The 21029-nt window shown below is 40.7% G+C and overlaps 1 protein-coding gene across 1 annotated transcript; it reads left to right on the top strand.

Moving 5' to 3' along the window:
• Window positions 1-577: 577 nt before the first annotated feature.
• Window positions 578-20572, top strand: actn2b (actinin, alpha 2b). Its single transcript, XM_058059138.2, has 21 exons — window positions 578-866; window positions 5610-5724; window positions 7345-7464; window positions 7528-7614; window positions 7705-7792; window positions 8065-8143; window positions 11571-11652; window positions 11776-11861; window positions 12020-12112; window positions 13165-13395; window positions 13478-13625; window positions 13741-13891; window positions 14733-14841; window positions 15375-15515; window positions 17149-17331; window positions 17400-17534; window positions 17727-17906; window positions 19227-19373; window positions 19446-19511; window positions 19584-19742; window positions 19829-20572. The coding sequence occupies exons 1-21, from the start codon at window positions 735-737 to the stop codon at window positions 19985-19987; spliced, it is 2691 nt and encodes an 896-aa protein (XP_057915121.2). The 5' UTR covers window positions 578-734; the 3' UTR covers window positions 19988-20572.
• Window positions 20573-21029: the final 457 nt, after the last annotated feature.

Raw genomic sequence — 21029 nt, 5'->3', positions numbered from 1 at the left:
GCTGCAGATTAGTTCTATTTAACTTTAATCCAAAATGACTGAACAACGAGAACAACGAACTTGGCACATTTGCGTTCAGATGATGATGATTATTATTATTATTTTTAATTGCTACCTGGTTAACCCACTCCGACGGACCGATGGTGGTCTGGGAACCCTGCATGGACGCTCATCTGCACACTTACAGAAACCCACATACAGAAACCCAACATCTGTTGTTTTATGTCAAATTTTCAAGTGGCCTTGGTGGTTGGTGCGTTTTTTAAAATACCAAATGACAATTTTATTTATATGACCCAAATCTCTTGTTATTGTTGTGTTTATTATGGCAGTCCTCATTGTTATTTTTTTTTAAACTATATTAAAAGCTGTTTGGATCAAATGTGGTCTTGCAGTGTATGAGTGAGTCATGTGACCACGCCTACTGGTTATGCTACTTCACACCATTTTTTAATGTGATTGTTGTGCTTATTATGGCAGTGCACATTAAAAGCTGTGTTGCCGTGCATGTGCGCGTGTACGACTGGGTCATGTGACCACGCCCACTAATGATACTGCTTCATTCCAGCCAGGCAGGCAGTCCAGGCAGTCCAGGCAGACCACCAGGGCCAGACATTTGTAGGTCGGGGTGGACAAGGGTAAAGTGTGTATGTGACAGAGAGGTCAATAACTCCCCTTCTAATAATATTTCATATTTATCAGTTGGGCTTTGAAGAAGCAAACGGAAACCCAAGATGATGACGGTGACCCATATGGAGAACCTGGTTCGCTACGACAATGGCTACGAGGATGAGTACATGATGCAGGAGGATGAGTGGGACCGGGACATGCTCCTGGACCCGGCCTGGGAGCAGCAGCAGAGGAAAGTAAGTCACCCTGAAATCACCAAAATGTATAAACAATACCTACCTCTGGCTAGCAAACGTTTATAAACGACACCTACCTCTGGCTAGCAAACGTCTATAAACAATACCTACCTCTGGCTAGCAAACGTCTTATAAACAATACCTATCTCTGGCTAGCAAACGTCACATTAGCCACAAGCAGTACCTTTTTAATGTGTTTTCTAAAATGTGTTTTTTAAAGTGCTACGTGCTTAAAGAGGACATCAAAAAGTCACTTTATTAGACTTTTAAGTGCTACTTTAATGACAGGAGGCGAAAATTGGTGTTCGTAGCATAACTTCCGGTCAGCATTTACAAAATAAAACGTCCCGGATCTTGTTGCTAATGCTGTGTGCAAATTTGCTTAGGAATGGAATGGCCTTTATTGTCATTATACAAGATGTACAATTGGATTGGAGAGCTTCTCCTTTCAGTGCAATAGTCAAGTTAAAAAAAAGTATACAAAAAGTAAAGTAAAAAGACAGTTTAACAAGATAAGGAAGATTAAGAAGGTTGATGTAATGGAGGAATTTGCATAAATGGCATGATGCAAGTTCACTCCTGTTCCCATAACATTTAAAAATCTAGTGACATACAAGACTTGAAGGGAAACAAAACTACAAAAATATACTCAATTACAGTAATATGCGAAAATATAATGTTTTCCATTCCACTTCTCTGAAGTGTGCGTCATTTCCAGTGATATATTTTGGTTCCCAGCTTGACAGAGCTAACGGGCCCTTGACTTACGGATGGCGGCATTGGGTACCAGCTGTCTAACAATAGCCCCCACTGCCTTCCAGCGGCTCACCAGCCCACTGCCTCTCCTGGTGATACGTGTGGAATGCGAGCTGTCAACAGATGCTTCCAACACATGATGACGCTCTTGGGATTTAGAATGGACGCTGCCTCTAATTTTAACCCGGGCCACCATGCGGGCATTATAGTGGGGCTAATCCGCTGTCCTTGGCGAGGAATTCTTTTGTTTATAGAGACCACGTAGAAAATATTGCACCGGCAGCATCGGGTAGACTGGATATAGCCCCCGGCCCTCCACGATCTCAGTTGATTTTAGGGCTTTGTGAATTGGCTTTTCAACTCTTTGCACAGCTGGAGCCCCTACACGCCCCCTCTGGCTCTTTAACCTTTCTGTGGCCCCCAATAAGGATGAGAAATGAGTGTATTTGTGGTAACACAAGGTGGAAACACTGCACTGAATGCCCCTGATGTCATACTTTGGTGCTTATGCATGTCACTAAGGCACTATGTACCAGGTCTGCAATTCATTCTGAGGATGCGTTTTAGCTTTTTCTTGGGCTTTTTGTGCCTTTTTTTAAAATAAAACATAACTAAAAAGGTTGAGCCTTCAGTCCATCTTACTTGAGAAAGTATCTGTTCTAAAGAGGTAGAGGTAGGGGATACTACAAATGTTGATATTTCATCTGATGTGCCGGTAACAACCCTAATTTGGACCGATGGGGTCCCCTGTCTTGACAAACGAGCAAAGGTATCCTTGCTTCTTTTGGGTCGACCACTCCAACACATCAGCAGTACAATTCCCAACACTTGACTTTTGTATATATCTCCATCTCACACTCACATCTCTTGTCCATTCATCCTGGGAATGACACGTCCTCATTGTCATTACAAGAACACGAGATTCAGGGACACCAAATGAACTGAATATGTCAATTAAATGAACCAATATGCCAACAGTCTCTAATAGTAGCAGATGTAATTTGAGTCACACTTTAAACCAGGGGTCTCAAACTCAATTTACTTGGGGCCCACAAATCAAGAATAAAGAAAATCAATCAATCAATTATAAATAAATACATATAATAATAACAATAAAGCGGCAAATAATAAAAACTTAAGAAACCACATATAGTTGGTGGGTAGACAAATTATTTTTTTCAGATTAAAATGAACAAAGCATTATTAGAGCCCTGTAGACATGACAAAACACGACTATAGTCACATTTATACTCTTTTTATTTACAACATATTGCGCAACTGCAGGGTCTTGAGACACATGCTAACTCGCAAAGCAGAGAGCTAGCGACCTAAACGGTAGCCTTCAAGTTATTTCCTTTAAACTTAAATAGCCAAAAACTTACCCCTTCCACACCGATAGGGAGGATAACTATTAACAGTTATTTAACCTTTAACATGAATATTAATCAAACGTAATAATTTTTTCTGGGTACATGATACCATACAGCATCCATATCAAACTTGCATGGGCCGCACTAACATTAAACTTTCATATCAAGGCGGCGGCCTCAAACTAGTGTCCTGCGGGCCACATTTGGCTCGCGGGTCGCGTGTTTGAGACCCTTTAAACCGTGTTATTATGAGAAATGAGGGGTTGCGTTCTAAGACATCATGAAATTTTATGTTAATGTAATTGTTTTCTGCGTATTTCCCAGCACAGCTAAATGCAGCAAAGTGTACATCTGAATTAAGAGTTACAAAAGTGAGTTTGTGCGTCAACTTACGCTTTCCCTTTCTACAAATTATGATTTTTTTTTTTCGTTGAAATAACACTAATAAAACTGAAATAACTACAAAGATGGCGTACCGATTCGCACATTCCCACGCCAGGTTGTCTTTTTATTGGTCACGTATTTTGCGTGTGAAAACAGTGCATGCAACTTTTTGACCCCGTTATGTCCGTACATGAGTTTTATAGATGAGACCCCTGGTCGGACCACCATGCATTTTTAATTCTAGTCCTCCAGCCAGTGAAACTTCTGAACGTGCACTACAACCAGTTTCAGTAGTTTCATGGAGTGGCGTAATGTTGGCGAACCATACAATCAATATTCATAAGAATTGTTGTTTTCCCATCATTTATTTCAGCTCAGACCCTCCATCCTTCCTAAGCTAGCCGGGCCCCCAGAGGCGTCACCAGCCAGTAGACTTACAGGCTCAGATCCTGCTCGACATGATTCATAAATATTTTTATCCTAAGGCGTCACGGGTCAGTAGCGCCGCAGAGGGAGTCGGAGTACTCGGAAAAGTTGGGCCGCGGCGGGATTGAGCGACTCTATCCGAGTCAGATTTGGTGTACCAGACGCTCGCGGTTCTCAACAAGGATGGCAGCAGCTCAAAGTCACCAATCCCTCGGGGGACCCTCGCTCTGAAATGTGATGGCCTTTGCTCTGGAAGCTAAAATGTATTTGGTCTTGGACAAAGAGCCACAGGCGGTATGAAGATGTAGCATGGGTAGAAAAGCCAGAAGAAGTCAAAAGAATATTATATATATATAATATAATATAATATATAATAATATTATTTTCTAGGTTTTTATCCCCCCCATAGTAAACAAAAAAATGGAAACTAAATAAAACACAAGAAAAATAGTCAAATGAAGATACTTTTTTAATTAAAAAATCGAATAAATAATTTCAAACATTGAAAAAAATCAGTTTTATTTTAAAACCACATACACACTATAGTGACAAAAAAAAGTTATTAAATCTTGTCACTTTTTAAATGTTGTTTGTCTTTTGTAATGTTAAGTTTTTTGGGTTTCCCTCCTAATATTTTTTGTCACTGCGACTATGTTTTAAAATGAAATATTTCAAAATAAAAATATATTTTTTTTCATTTAAAATATGTTCTTTTTTTACTAATTAATTTTTTTTTTTTTACAAATTTTACAAATTAAAAATCAATGAAACCACTACTTTTCTGATGATACTAATCCTAAATGGCTAAAATGGCTATTTTGGATGATGTTGTTTTGTCACTCTGATTATGCAATTTAAAAATAGAGTAAAATATTTATTTTTGTATGTTTTAAATTAATACAATTTTATTCTTATATTTTTTTCAAATCTTAATCTTTAAATGAATATTAATAAAAAATACTAGATTAAAAACCCACAAATGTAGTATTTTTCTGACATTGTTAATATTCAATTGTCACTTATTTGAAGGTATTGTACTGTAATATGTAGCTCAATGTTAACAGTGCAAGTGTGAGCTGGAAGAATGCTTGCCAGATAAGACAACCTGGCAACTGTAACCGATCCAGTGCTGCCACAGTGATAGACGGCAATTGTCCGCATGCCATTTTCCCCTCATGTTTTTTTAACGTTATTCCCTGCCGGCAGGTCTCTTATCATGAAGCACTCCAGAGCGCTCTATATTTAACGCCTTATATCAGCCGGAATGCTGAGCTCTGGTGGTGGTGGTGGTGGTGGGTGACCCCCCCCCCCGGCTTTTTATCTGCATGAACGCCATTGTTGGCCAGTGAGAGACTTACAAGAATAGGAGGAGAAAGACAACAATAATCCTATCTTAACTGGCTTTACAGTATTTCACAGCGCACATACCTCACACAGCATTTGTTGTGATGCGAAGGAAGTACAGTTAGCCAGCAGGGGGGGGGGATGGTAAACGTTAATGGTAAAATGGTCAAAGAATTTGGGTGCCCCCCTTAGGATTATAGATTTTCGGTCAATTGAAAAGTAAATATTTGTATACAGTAGCAGTATAGAATAATTATCCTCTAGAAATGACTCAAAACACAGCCCTTGTTGTCCAAATAGCTGCCAATTACTAAATTAATACAATTTTGTGGAACAAATACTGCAATTTAAGTTTTAGGTGAGTGGTTGTGATAGTGGTTAGGCCAGCAGAAAAGGCTTTGCAGGCCCTGACCGCATCCTGTGACGGTTTAATCCACTTTTGTTCCTCTCTGATTTCCACTAGACCTTCACTGCCTGGTGTAACTCCCACCTGAGGAAAGCCGGCACACAAATCGAAAACATTGAGGAAGACTTAAGGAACGGACTCAAACTCATGCTGCTTCTGGAAGTCATCTCAGGTCAGAATCCTTGGAAGAAGTGCTTTGGTTTTTTTATTGTTTGAGGTGACGCCACAAATGAGCACTAGCGTATACATACAGTGGTACCTCAATTTTCATTATAAAGTCGTGCACTGAAAATCAAAACGGTTTTCCCCTGGGAAATAATGTAAATCTAATTAATCTGTTCTTGATAGCCAAAAAAATTACATTTTATGGAGAATAATTAAAATTTTTTTAAGTATTACATACAGAAAACAATGCAAAATAATGATAAATAACAAATAAAATGGATAAAGATTGTGAGGAGGGGAGGGCATCTTCGTACTTTACATTGAGTTATGCTTTTAATTCAATAGTGTGAATGATACAGTGCAGGTGATAACTGAGACAGTGTATGTAAACCAGGACAACGTTTTGGCAACCGTTTGAAAACCAAATTGATAAATTGTTTCTTGTTCAAGACTTGTTTTTGGGAAAAAGACACACACAAAATGAGTTAGTATCACGTTTTCAATATCAGTGAAAAAATATCAACTGGTTTTGTTTTGCATGCAGTGTGGGACCTTGGTTAGCATACGCCTCGGTTAGCATGTTTTTTTTTTTTTACGTCATAATTTTGTTTCTGTTTGCGTGCCTTCTCCGGTAATCCTACAATATGGCGCGCACCTTGTCATACAAACATGTAACTTCGTTCTTAATGTATTTTTTTATTGACAAAACATCTTTGTTAGCAAAAAAAAAAATGCATCAAGTCAATAACGCGTAAGGTGCTTTGTTTGGACACTCGAGTCGGCCGAATGATACAGTGCAGATGATAACTGAGACAGTGTATGAAAACCAAAACAACATTTTGGCGACCGTTTGAAAACCAAATTCACAAATTGTTTCTTGTTCAAGACTTGTTTTTGGAAAAAAGACAAACACAAAATGAGTTAGTATCACAATTTCAATATCAGTGAAAGTATCAACTGGTTTTGTTTTGCATGCAGTGTGGGACCTTGGTTAGCATACGCCTTGGTTAGCATTTTTTTTTTTCGTCATAATTTTGTTTCTGTTTGCGTGCCTTCTCTGGTAATCGTTCAATATGGCGCACACCTTGTCATACAAGCATGTAACTTTGTTCTTAATGTATTCATAACTGAGACAATGTATGAAAACCAAAACAACGTTTTGGCAACTGTTTTAAAACCAAATTGATAAACTGTTTCTTGTTCAAGACTTGTTTTTGGAAAAAAGACAAACGCAAAACGATGTCAATATCAGTGAAAATATGAAGTGGTTTTGTTTTGCATGCAGTGTGGGACCTTGGTTAGCATATGCCTTGGTTAGCATGTTTGTTTTTTTTTTACATCATAATTTTGTTTCTGTTTGCGTGCCTTCTCCGGTAATTGTACAATTTGGCGCACACCTTGTCATACAAGTATGCAACTTTGTTCTTAATGTATTTTTTATTTTGTTAGCATTTTTAGTCTGCTACTACATGGAAGCAGGAACTAGCAGTCATGTTTACAACGTGTATAAAAATGTATAACTCTTATAGGGATTGTGTACAAGTCAATATAGCATATGATATGCAAGCACACTATATTTACTTTGTAGTACCGGTATTTACTAACATCCTCTGTGGCCCGTTCCCAGGTGAGAGGTTACCCAAGCCTGACAGAGGGAAGATGCGCTTTCACAAGATTGCAAACGTCAACAAAGCACTGGACTTCATCACGAGCAAAGGAGTAAAACTGGTCTCCATCGGAGCTGAAGGTACCAAAACCCTACGACGTACAGCGGTGTATTTTACTCAATGTGGTGCTTTTTTCTTTCCAGAGATTGTGGATGGGAACGTAAAGATGACGCTCGGAATGATCTGGACCATTATCCTCCGCTTTGCAATTCAGGACATTTCTGTTGAAGGTGATGAAAGACATTTTAAAATATGAATGTGTTTTTAATGCACTTATACGTGCGAGCATAGCGACTATAATAGTACACATTTTTTTGCAGAAACATCCGCCAAAGAAGGCCTCCTCTTGTGGTGTCAGAGAAAGACCGCCCCCTACAGGAATGTCAATGTGCAGAACTTCCATGTCAGGTCAGTTATTAATAACTACTCATTGTACGTCGTTTTCAATACATTTCAGAGCTAAATTCCGTTTTGACATACATTTTTTTTTTATCATATGTGAAATTTTTCAAGTCACCACATCACAAGCAGATTCGACCCGAGCTCATCCATAACAACCTCAGCCAGAATGTTTTTTCTAAACACAAAATGGCGTGAAGTAGCATGACGTCTTGTTTCACCGCGGGGGGGCCTCTGTCAACTGACATTGTCGGCTCTCTCTGCTCATTGGCGCGGCGAAGCTGGAAGGACGGCCTGGCCTTCTGCGCCCTGATTCACAGACACAGACCCGACCTCCTCGACTACTCTAAGCTCAGCAAGGTGTCGTGTGTGTGTCACCTGTAACTGGGATGCTGTGTGTCGGGTCCCCAAAGCACTAACACTGACTGACGTGACTTCCACACCCCTTCCAAAAATATACTAAAAACTGCACTTTTTTGCCCTGTTTTGTGAGAGAGCTAATATCACATTATAATAAATAATACAAGTAATGCTATTATGCACTCATACACTGCAATAATCGGAGATTGTGTTGTGCCTGTGTAAAGCTAATAATGCTCTGTTTGTTTTTATTCAGTGGTATAGATTTTTATTCAGTGGTATAGATCTGTGCTGCATCACATTTGAGATCTAGTTTAAATATTTTAGTAATCTTATTTAGCTGCAGGAGAGAGCTACATACTTTATAAACATTATCAGTATGATGCAGTGCAGAAAAACAAAGAATTCATCAACACATTTATGCTGGAGTTTGCATGCACACTCAAAATAACCTTCAGAATACAGATTGATATATTATTTATGACGACATCTTGTTGCCTCTATGAATGAATGAATGAATGAATACCTCATTGCTTATAGTGTCAATCAAAACTGAGCATTATTATCCTCGTAAGGTGTGGATTTGTATGATTTTTATGATCAAAAATCATAGTATCATCAAGTAGTACCCACAAATAGCGACTACTGTACAGTATATTTATTTAAGTTTAAATCAATTTCGAGAAGAGCTTGTACATTATGTCAAATACTGTTGCCGTACGTCATTACTGCAAAAAATGCATAAACGTGTATAAACCACACCCAAAAAATTTTGAGAAAACTGATTTTAGACATATCGCATTTGTCTATGTCATAAAATGCCATACTGTTGCATGCACAAGTCTGTCAGAACCAAGTAAAGGCCCACTAGCCTATAGCCCAGATGGAGGCTGATGTCATTGCAGCACCTCAATGAATGCGTGGCTCAGATGCAATGGAAAAACTTTAAAATGCTGTTTTTTTAAAAATCCATTAAAAAATTGTATTGGTACCTGTTTGTATATTTTTGAGATATACCTTTGGAGTGTTAAGTCGCATTGTGATGAATTTAGTCTAGTTGGTGTTGTCATTGAGATGACCCCGTTAGTCAGACTGTCATGTTGTTATACTGTTACATAATGACCTGCAATATTTTTGAGATATACCTTGGGGTGTTAAGTCGCTTTGTGATGAATTTAGTCTAGTTGGTGTTATCATTAATATGACACGATGAGTCAGACAGTAATGTTGTTATACTGTTACATAATGACCTGCAATATTTTTGAGATATACCTTTGGGGTGTTAAGTCGCTTCGTGATGAATTTAGTCTAGTTGGTGTTGTCATTGAGATGACCCCGTGAGTCAGACTGTCATGTTGTTATACTGTTACATAATGACCTGCAATATTTTTGAGATATACCTTTGGGGTGTTAAGTCGCTATGTGATGAATTTAGTCTACAGTACATTACACACTTTTTCTCATCTCATGTGGATGTTCTGGCTTTAATGCTTGTATGAACAGGGAGCTCACATTCCCGCCATGCACACTTTTCCCTGCTGGATCAAAACACGGATGTCGCACTCCTGTGGAACATCCCTGATAACTACAGCTTTTTATTGGCTTCACTGTGTAATGAAGTTGTTCATTTCAACTTTGGCTACAGTTTCTTCACTCGTCACCCTCGGAAGCAGAAGCCCTCGCTTGTCAGCACACGTCTCACAGTCAGGGAAACCTGAATCTCGACCCCGCAGATCTCGGGATCAGCTCCGACTCTGCTATGACAGTCACGTAGCAAAGTCTGCTGCCGAGGCTGCTCGGCCTCATGAGAGTCAGAGGCAGAACACGCCGGCTCAGTCAAGCATCACGGCGAGGCCCATCACGACTTCGTCTGTTTCCTCCCACTGCTTTTTCTCACTTTCACACGTAGGCTTGTTAGTTCGGAGACAGTTGCATTGTGCCACCAGGCAGCTGTTGAGGTTGGCTCCAGGTGAGCTTGCTTGCATTGTTGAAGTACACTCAGACACTAGTGGGGTCCTCCGAGCAATCCCAGCATCCATTCAGGCATCGCTTTACTCCCCGGATCTGGGAGCAGCTGGCCCTGTCATGTAGTGAGACACCATCTTGGTGGTGCGGAGACAATGGCGTGATCCCTTTTAGCCACTGACTGTCCGGTTAGCAGGGAAGGTCTCAGCTGTTGGTCCTGTGCGCCACTCTTGTCTCTGTTCAAATGACAGTATTTGCGTGAGAAGAGTATTTTTTGGATTATTAGCATTAGGGCAACACTGGAAAGAATACTACAAAAATAGAAACATGATGTAATATGACAGGACGGAGTAATCATTTATGAGAAAGATTTGACATTCATGTTAACTTACTTATGTAAGAACTTTATTTATCCGTTAGGAGCTTCATTTGTGCAGAGCATCAAAGCGTGTGCAGTTCATGTACAGATACAAATAATCAACCATCTATTTGCAGAAGAAAGCCTGCCAGCACGATACCACATACGTTAAAACCAGTGATAAAGAAACAAGGCTAAAATATGCATAAATGAATAATACCCGATAAACTTTAAAAAGTGAAGTTAATAGAAAGAAGTCAAAATTTCCAAGAAAAGTACCGTAATTTCTGGTGTATAAGCCACACCGGACTATAAGCGGCACATGTCCATGTCATGAAAAACTCACAACGCAGAAGGCTCATTACTCAATATAACAGTTTGATCTTACAAAGAAAGCTAAAGTCATCGCACAGCAACTTAACACTCAAAAGGTAGCTAGAAAATAGAGAAAATACAAGTTTAAAATAACCTGCGACCCTAGTGTCACTGCAATGTTGCCTAAGTCCACTACAGGGAGCCAGAGGAGCCAAGAGCTCAGCGGGAGTCTGACGTCATCGCAGCCTTTGTGGCATTTTTTTTCTTGTAAAATGCAAAATTTTGTCAAAATTACTTTTTTTGTACTCTTCCCCAATCTCCCATGATCTTATGAATTTATACCTGCAACATCGATTTTATTACCAATTTTTTTCTTTTCCATGTCGTCAATTTAAAGAAAAATGAAAAACAAAAAAGCCCTGAAAAACCAAAAAATCTAAATCTATGGTGTATCCTCTTCTGGGTCCATATTCATGAGAGATTGCTTGACTTGGCCGTTTCACACCTCAGCGTGAAGCTGCTCGATTCAAACCCCAATTACTGACATAGAGTATTACGTAGCTTTTGCGCCAAAACGGTTATGGATTTTCCGTTGAGCCGCAGTCTTGGCGTCATTGATCAAAGCGTACGACTCAATCTAATAAAGGCTGGTTACTTTTAGCTTGATAAATGAGCGTGCATGCTGCAGGTGATGAGGGAGTATGACATGTCCACTATGAAGGTCAGAACGGTGGCATTTTAAGTCCGGCATTGCCGTTCAGTCATGTGGAATTGTGCTTCTTTATTTAGGATGATCCTCTGGGGAACCTGAACCTGGCCTTTGACATAGCAGAGAAACACCTGGACATTCCCAAAATGCTTGACGCTGAAGGTAATCATATTTTAGGAAATGACTTGAAATGGATGAATGGGGAATAAAAAAATATATATTTTTTGTACATCTACTATAATGATTTATCTTTCTTATTGACATATCCTACCCTGCTGGGTATAGATATCATCAACACCCCCAAGCCTGACGAGAGAGCTATCATGACCTACGTGTCCTGCTTCTATCATGCTTTTGCTGGCGCAGAGCAGGTATGCAAAATCTGAGTTAGCTTTCCTGCAAATGCTAATCATCTCAGATTGTGTTTTCTCTTAGCAGATTGATTTAGAGCCCAAACAAAACTTTGTGTTTTCAGACAAACGCTGGAAATATTGAGCGTGATTGTAATGAGGTTGTTTGTTTCTCCCAGGCAGAGACGGCCGCCAACAGAATCTGTAAGGTGCTGGGTGTCAACCAGGAGAACGAGAAGCTGATGGAGGAGTACGAGAGACTGGCCAGTGAGGTACAAAGCACTATTTCAACATGATGCGTATTATAAATAAAAATTAATCCTCAGATCATTGGATAAAAATAACACAATGAGCGCAACGCAAAGAGTGGTCAAATCCAATTTCATGGCCCGAAGGATTTCAAAAAGGGATTTTGTGTTTTTCTTCTTGAAGTTTGTTGTTTTGATAAATAATGCATTCCCTGGTTGAAAGTAGGTCAGGTGTTATTTTATTTTCCTTAACACCCGATTTAAAGGACTTCCATGACAGGGTGCCTTTAATTTGACCACAATTTCACCACAAACCCTACTTCGACCTCACAGCTAGGAAACCAGGGTTCAATTCCACCCTCGGCCATCTCTGTGTGGAGTTTGCATGTTCTCTCCCCGGGTACTCCGGGTTCCGCCCACATTCCAAAAAACATGCTAGGTTAATTGGCGACTCCAAATTGTCCATAGGTATGAATGTGAGTGTGAATGGTTGTTTGTCTATATGTGCCCTGTGATTGGCTGGCCACCAGTCCAGGGTGTACCCCGCCTCTCGCCCAAAGACAGCTGGGATAGGCTCCAGCACACCTGTGACCCTCGTGAGGCAAAGGGGTAGAAAATGAATGAATGAATCTTCATACTACATGTTCTTCTTCTAATATTTGGGCTTTGTTCCCATAGAAAATGAATGAATGAATAATTTGAATATAGTAATCATATAAGAAGGCCATCTAATTGAATCATGTAAATCCACAGTGCAGTGGAACCTTGGTTAGCGTGTTTTTTGGTTAGTGTCGAAAATTTACGTCACGATTTAGCAGTGTGCATTCTCCACTTAGCGTACAATATGGTGTTTTTTTTAACAATATTAGTTTTACATCCATAAAAAAAATCCAAATGCTTATAAATAACAAATGAAAGACATGACTGATCCCAAAGACACAATGTAGTTGCGAGATCAACCACCACCACCTTCCTGTCAACATTTGCGAAGACCTAGTAACATTTTGAGGGGTGTGCTTTATTGTACTGTCATGAAGACCCAATCATGTCAAAATATGGATCACTACCCTACCCAGCTGCTGGAGTGGATCCGCCGTACCACTCCCTGGCTGGAGAACCGCAGCCCGGAGAAGACCATGGCGGAAATGCAGAGGAAGCTGGAGGACTTCCGGGACTACAGGCGCCAGCACAAACCCCCCAAGGTGCAGGAGAAGTGCCAGCTGGAGATCAACTTCAACACCCTGCAGACCAAGTTGCGCATCAGCAACCGGCCTGCCTTCATGCCCTCCGAAGGCAAGATGGTGTCTGTAAGTCGGCGCTCCGAATCCGTCCTTCCGTCCTTTGCATTGTTAGATGCCAGAGACAAACCCGCTTTGACCTTCTCTCCAGGACATTGCCACGGCATGGCAGGGCTTGGAGCATGCAGAAAAGGGCTATGAGGAGTGGCTCCTCACTGAGATCCGCAGGTTGGAGAGACTGGACCACCTGGCCGAAAAGTTCCGCCAAAAGGCCGCCAGTCATGAAAACTGGGCCTGCGGTCAGTTGCTCCTCCTTTGGTCTACCATCTCCATCGTGTTCTTTGTCACCACCAGAAATCAAGTTTGTGTTTGGATGTAATCTTTGCCTTATTTTTTTTAAACGTGTTCCATCAGGCAAAGAAGTGCTTCTGTCCCTGAAGGATTACGAAACAGCCACCCTGACAGAAATTAAGGCTTTGCTTCGAAAGCACGAGGCCTTTGAGAGCGACTTGGCAGCCCACCAGGACAGAGTGGAGCAGATTGCCGCCATTGCACAGGAGCTAAAGTACGCCTCCCCCTTCGCTCCCATTGTCGACATTAGCAGTCGTTGTGTACCGGGATCAGCAATTCGATCAGCAATTTAAAGCAGACTAAATGAGATTCGGCAGTTAGTGGAAAATCAAAGGACGCTGGGGCAATTTTTTGATATTTTTACATTTCTAAAATACTCCAATTAATCCAACGTGTTATTATTATTATTATTATATATATTAAGATATCAGCATGTAATATCAATATTTTATTCCAACACTAGCATTAACTTAGCAGGTTTTTGGAATGTGGGAGGAAACCGGAGTACCCGGAGAAAACCCACACATGCACGGGGAGAACATGCAAACTCCACACAGAGATGGCCCAGGGTGGAATCGAACTAGGGTTTCCTAGCTGTGTGGCTTCCGTGCTAACCACTCATCCTGGTTGTTTCCATTCAGTCATTCATTTTCTACCGCTTATCCTCATGAGGGTCACGCGGGGTGCTGGAGCCATCCCAGCTTTCTCTGGGGGCGAGAGGCCGGGTACACCCTGGACTGGTGGCCAGCCAAACGGGGAGAACATGCAAATTGGCCGAGGGCGGAATTGAACTCAGGTCTCCTAGCTGTGCACTAACCACTTGATTACCATGCAGCCTTTGAAAACTGATTAATGTGATTAAATATTTGAATTATTTTGCAGCCATAATGATTAGAAAATGTTTCAGGCCTATTCCCCTGTGCCGCATTTTGGAAACCCGTGTTGTACATAGACATTTTATATGAAATATGCTCTGTTTCAACTATCTTAGCATAGCATCCTTGGCCGAGCCACATCATGTCTGCCGGCTCAAAGCTTCTTGCTTTGTTTTCCAGTGAGCTGGACTACCACGACGTGGCAGCTGTGAACCAACGCTGCCAGAGCATCTGCGATTTGTGGGACAGGCTGGGAACCCTCACCCAAAAAAGGAGAGAGGCACTGGAGGTGAGGGATGGTACATTCAAGAGTACATTAAACATTTTGCATATTCCACAATCTCCACAAGAGTGTGCTAATGATCCACTCTGATGCAATCAGAAATGTGAACACATACACAGAGTTGAGTGTCTTCATCTGAAAGTAAAAAAAAAACAATAACAATAAAGAGCAACAGTAGCAAACAGCGAGAAAAACCCCGTATTGAAATAGTAGTTAATGCAAACATGGATGCCACTTCCTGTCATCCACGCTGACCATTCCTGACCTGCAACTGTACGAGGGCCCAGGAAAAAAGTCTAAGGATTAACCGTGAATGACAGCAACAGGAGCTCTGTTGTCCGTCCACTCAACACAATCCCCCCCCCCCCCCCCCCCCCCACCGAGCCAAAGTGGGGTTAACAAGGCCATGCTAATGTTAGTCGTCATAACAGGTGTGTGTGTCTTTAGGATTTTTCTGTTACGGGATTTGTATCCGAGAGAGCTCCGTCGGGCATTTTGAGTCTTTTATCAGGATTTATGTCGTCTCCTAATCCTTCCAGCGCACAGATAAGCTGCTGGAGACCATCGATCAGTTGTTCCTGGAGTTTGCCAAGCGCTCGGCTCCTTTCAACAACTGGATGGAGGGCGCCATGGAGGACCTGCAGGACATGTTCATGGTGCACGCTATTGAGGAAGTCCAGGTAGGGGCAAGAGGAAGTCACGCCGGCAGTGAGCACAATTCACCCGTCCGCTTGTTCTCATTAAGGGTCACGGGTAAGCTGGAGTTGCAACTGCCCTGGTGTTCAGTATAGTCTGTCGGAAAACATGGCCGCCAGTTCACTCCTACGGTCTCTCCGGCCACCACCAAACATTCACTACCATTCATAAACCAGTGATTTTATGGCTGTTTTTCCATGTCTATGGGGCTGCTATAATGTTACAAACCGGAATTAGATGATCGTGAACAGGTTTTCAACAAAAATATTCCATGTATTCATTAATTAATTCATTCATTTTCTACCGCTTTTCCTCACGAGGGTGGCAGGGGGTGCTGGAGCCTATCCCAGCTGTCTTCGGGCGAGAGGTGGGGTACACCCTGGACTGGTGGCCAGCCAATCACAGGGCACATATAGACAAACAACCATTCACACTCACATTCATACCTATGGACAATTTGGAGTCGCCAATTAACCCAAGTTGAAATATTAAAGAAGTTGCCATAAAGTTGTAATATAATGATAAACCAACTAAATCTAGAATTATAGTAGCTTTGGAATGTTAAATATTAAAGAAATATTATGGGAACAAAGTCCAAATATTAGAAGAAGAACATGTAGTATGAAGATTCATTCATGAATTTTCTACCGCTTTGCCTCACGAGGGTCACGGGGGTGCTGGAGCCTATCCCAGCTGTCTTCAGGGGAGAGGCGGGGTACACCCTGGACTGGTATAGACAAACAACCATTCACACTCACATTCATACCTATGGACAATTTGGAGTCGCCAATTAACCTAGCATGTTTTTGGAATGATGTGGGAGGAAACCCGGAGTACCCGGAGAAAACCCACGCATGCACGGGGAGAACATGCAAACTCCACACAGAGATGGCCGAGGGTGGATTTGAACCCTGGTCTCCTAGCTGTGAGTTCTGCGCGCTAGCCACTCGACCACCGTGCCGCCCTCCATGTATTAATATTAAATCCTCATATCATGGTTGGGTCTGGAACCAATTAACCAATTAAGGTAATATTTTGCTTAGGACCAGTCCAGGGTGTACCCCGCCTCTCGCCCGAAGACAGCTGGGATAGGCTCCAGCACCCCCGTGATCCTCGTGAGGAAAAAGTGGTAGAAAATGAATGAATGAGTTATCCATTATAAAGAAGAAGTAGGTGCATCTTAGCTTCGTTTTATACAAGTCATTACTTTATATATTGGGATTTTAACTTTTTTTGTCTTTTTCAGTGTGTTCTATTGCTCTTTTAGAGCATCTTATGCTTCCGTGGCTTCCAGCCAGTATCATCTTATTTTTTAGAGAATACAAAAGAAGCGAGGGGCCACAAATGGACTTCGGACACCGCCATTGTAAGCCGTTGAGGTCACCAATTGTGAGACCCGCATTACATTTACAGTACTTTTGTGTCTGTATTGTGACTCCATGATGTGAGCAGCGCTATTATGATTCATACTTTGGTCATCATTAAACCGTACACTCGCGTATCGCACCCAGAAAAAGTCACAGCATGTTATCACACCTGACAAAAAGTTGACATTTTCGCAGCCTTTCAGCACTTCAAGCCTTTTTTTTTCTTCTTCTTCTTTGCTTCCCCCCTCAGAGTCTAATTGCAGCTCACGAGCAGTTCAAAGCCACTCTCCCAGAGGCGGATGCTGAGCGACAGGCCATCTTGGGAATCCACAATGAGGTGCAGAAAATCTCCCAGAGCTATGGGATCAAGGCTAACATTATCAACCCCTACAGCACCATCACCACCGACGAGCTCCTCATCAAATGGGACAAGGTAGCCGGACGCCGCATTTGAAATCATATTCATATCCACTGAATTTTTTTTTTTGGGACTTTTTTCAGGTTAAGAAGTTGGTTCCTCAGAGAGACAGTGCCCTGCAGGAGGAGGTGGCACGCCAGCATGCCCATGAAAGGTTGAGGCGGCAGTTTGCCGCCCAGGCTAATCTAATTGGACCCTGGATACAGACCAGGATGGAGGTTAGCCACACACACGATGCGTTCATGCCATTACGGCCATCTCATGGAGGATAATGCTATTTCAACACATTGTACACAAGGCCGCTAATTGGATACCGAACTTGAATATGACTCTCTAAGTCTAAAGTACCCCGAAGTACCCCCCAACCACCGCCAAAGAAAATTAAATTGGCCTCCTTTCTTGACGCACAGGAAATTGGACGCTGCGCCCTGGAGATAGGGGGCACCTTGGAGGACCAGATGACCCAACTCAAGCAGTGCGAGCATGTCATTGTCGCCTACAAGCCCAACATCGACAAGCTGGAGGGAGACCATCAGCTCATCCAGGAGTCGCTGGTGTTTGACAACAAGCACACCAACTACACTATGGAGGTACAAAAATCATTATTATTAAAAACATATGCCCAGCATCAAGGAGGGCTTTTATTTGTTTAAAAACATATTTCATTTTTTTTTCATTTGCATTTTTCCACATATAAACATGACTTTTAATAATAGGTATTTCCTGGATATTATGGTGTTTTTGTTATGCTTTCTAGATGCTACTTTACTTGGTAACCCTTCATTATTATCATTATAATGATTATTATTAAAACATTATTTACTTTAGCTTTACAAATACTACGTATGCTCTGGATTGTTGTGATAATGACATATTTTAAGAGAAATAAGTTAAAATCTAAAATGAAAAAATTGCAAAATATTATGAGAATAATGTTATAATACTATGGGGAAATTTTCGTAGCATAGCATTGAAATATTAAAGACAAAAGATACAATTTTTAAATATAGAAACAAAAGAAAATTATCATTAGAATGATTATTATTAAAACATTTTTTAACTTTAGCTTTACAAATATTATGTCTGCTCTGGATTGTTGTGATAATAACATATTTTAAGAGAAATAAGTTAAAATCTAAAATGAAAAAATTGCAAAATATTATGAGAATGATGTTATAATACTATGAGGAAATTTTCTTAGCATAGCGTTGAAATATTAAAGACAAAATATAAATTTTTTAAATATAGACACAAAAGAAAATTATCATTAGAATGATTATTATTAAAAAAACTTACGTTAGCTTTACAAATACCAGGTCTGCTGTAGATTGTTGTGATAATTGCATATTTTAAGAGAAAAAATTGCTAAATATTATGAGAATAATGTTATAATACTATGAGCAATTTTTTGTAGCATAACATTGAAATATTAAAGACAAAAGATACATTTTTAAATATAGAAACAAAAGAAAATGATCATTATAATGATTATTATTAAAACATTTACAAATACTAAAAGCTTTACAAATACCATGTACCTGTATTGTTGTGATAATGACTTATTTTAAGAGAAATAAGTTGGAATCTGAAAAGACAAAATTGCTAAATATGAGAAAATTTTTGTAGCTTAGCGTTAAAATATTAAAGGCAAAATAATTTTTTTAAAAATATAGAAACAACAGAAAATACAGTTTTAACTTTGGGGGAAAAAGTTATAATATTATTGGAATAACGTAAACATTTTATGGGAATAAAGTCATAATATTATGAAAAGAAAATTAGCAGTGTGTCGTTTATTTATGAAAATTCACCGTTCATCCACAAAGGGTGCAGATGCCAGGATTGGTGGAATACTCACTAGCCGTGAAAACCTGCTCACGTGACATTTTCCATGTCGCCATTCCACACAGCACATCCGTGTGGGCTGGGAGTTGCTCCTCACGACCATCGCGCGCACCATCAACGAGATTGAAACCCAGATCCTGACCCGTGACGCCAAGGGCATCAGCCAGCAGCAAATGAACGAATTCCGATCCTCCTTCAACCACTTTGATCGGGTACGACGCTCATTCTGTCGGTTTCATTCATCCGGTTAATATCCTATTTAAATTTTGGGCCTCTAACTACAGAAGAAGAACGGCGCCATGGAGACGGATGACTTCCGAGCCTGCCTCATCTCCATGGGTTATGATCTGGTGAGATGCTTTAAATGTTGAAAATGTTAGTCCTGCTAAATAGCACTAAAAAAACATCTTTTCCCCAATTAGGGCGAGGTGGAGTTTGCCCGCATCATGATCCTAGTTGACCCCAACGGCACAGGAATCGTCTCCTTCCAGTCTTTCATCGACTTCATGACTAGAGAAACTGCCGACACCGACACCGCAGAGCAAGTCGTGGCATCCTTCCGCATCCTGGCAGCTGATAAGGTTTGTGTTGTGGAATAAAACGGCCTTAAACCCCACCCCTAAATTATTTATTAGTATGATCCTATATCCTCGCTTTTACATCCCAGCCTTACATTCTGGTGGAGGAGCTGAGAAGAGAGCTTCCTCCCGAGCAGGCCGAGTATTGCATCATGAGGATGCCGCCGTACACCGGTCACGGGGTGCCACCGGGGGCGCTCGACTACACCGCCTTCTCCACCGCCCTTTACGGAGAGAGCGACCTTTAATCCTCGCAGCATGGTACCCATTAGTGGATTTATGCAGTCTAGGGAATCTAACAAGAGGAGACTCACTGGTGTTGAATGTTTGTTTTGATTCGTAATAAAGTAAATTCACAGAAATGTTCAAAATGCCATGTATTGTTTTTAATGTGTCCTTGAGTTTCATTTGCAGCATCTGATAAAACATTCAGATGTCCTTTAAGTCATTCGGAAAACCATCTAAAATGTAACATTGAAGCCAAATTACCCTAATTTAAACAAAATGTTACGGACGAAGAGGGACAACACAAGAGTAAAATGTTTAAATTCAAGGGCATAAGTTAAGAGCATACATACAGACACAAAACGTCACGCTTTTATTTTTTTGCCAACTGAACAGCTGAGCTGCCAGTAATTTAGTCTGTTTTATGCTTTTAATGTATGTGCTGATTAAACGTTAATTGTTCTGGTGATGCATGTTACTATCTTTTGTTTTATTACACTCATTCATGCCACCAATGGCTACCAAACACAGCTGGAGAGGCCATATGTTATTTTCATTGTACCCAAAGTATTTGAGGAGCATTAATGAAATAAATGGTATTCAAATCATGTTTGTGTACTGACTGCATTGTGTTGTCCAGAGAGTCAATTAAACTATCTTTGAGGGATAGTTGCTGAACAAGCATAATTAACGTGTGCTTTGTCCTTTTTTTTTGGCTATTTTGGCTTGTAAAATTACCTCAAATGGTCGCTGTCATTTCATTGAAAGAGGTGCTAGCTTGATGTGGATATGCTAAGGCTACATTCAATGAAACTCGGAACTTTCAGATTAAGGAAACAGCAACGAAACGCCACTGCAGTCTCCACAGTGTTAATATATTACCGTATATTGCTACTGTAATACTACATAATCTCGTTTCTTTGTATTTGACTGACACTTGCAAAAAAGTCGTAATATTCAAGTGTACTTGTGATTTTTCCCATAACTTCGAATGCAGCACCATTTCCCGCCAATGCATCAGCCACTTCCTGGATTGGCTCCGCCCATTCAATATGTCTGTACACT

This window comes from Doryrhamphus excisus, linkage group LG20 (assembly GCF_037039965.1).
Source record: "Doryrhamphus excisus strain RoL-2023G ecotype Guam linkage group LG20, RoL_Dexc_Guam_v1.1, whole genome shotgun sequence".
NCBI classification, from domain to species: domain Eukaryota; kingdom Metazoa; phylum Chordata; class Actinopteri; order Syngnathiformes; family Syngnathidae; genus Doryrhamphus; species Doryrhamphus excisus.
This window is presented reverse-complemented; position numbering and strand designations above follow the sequence as displayed.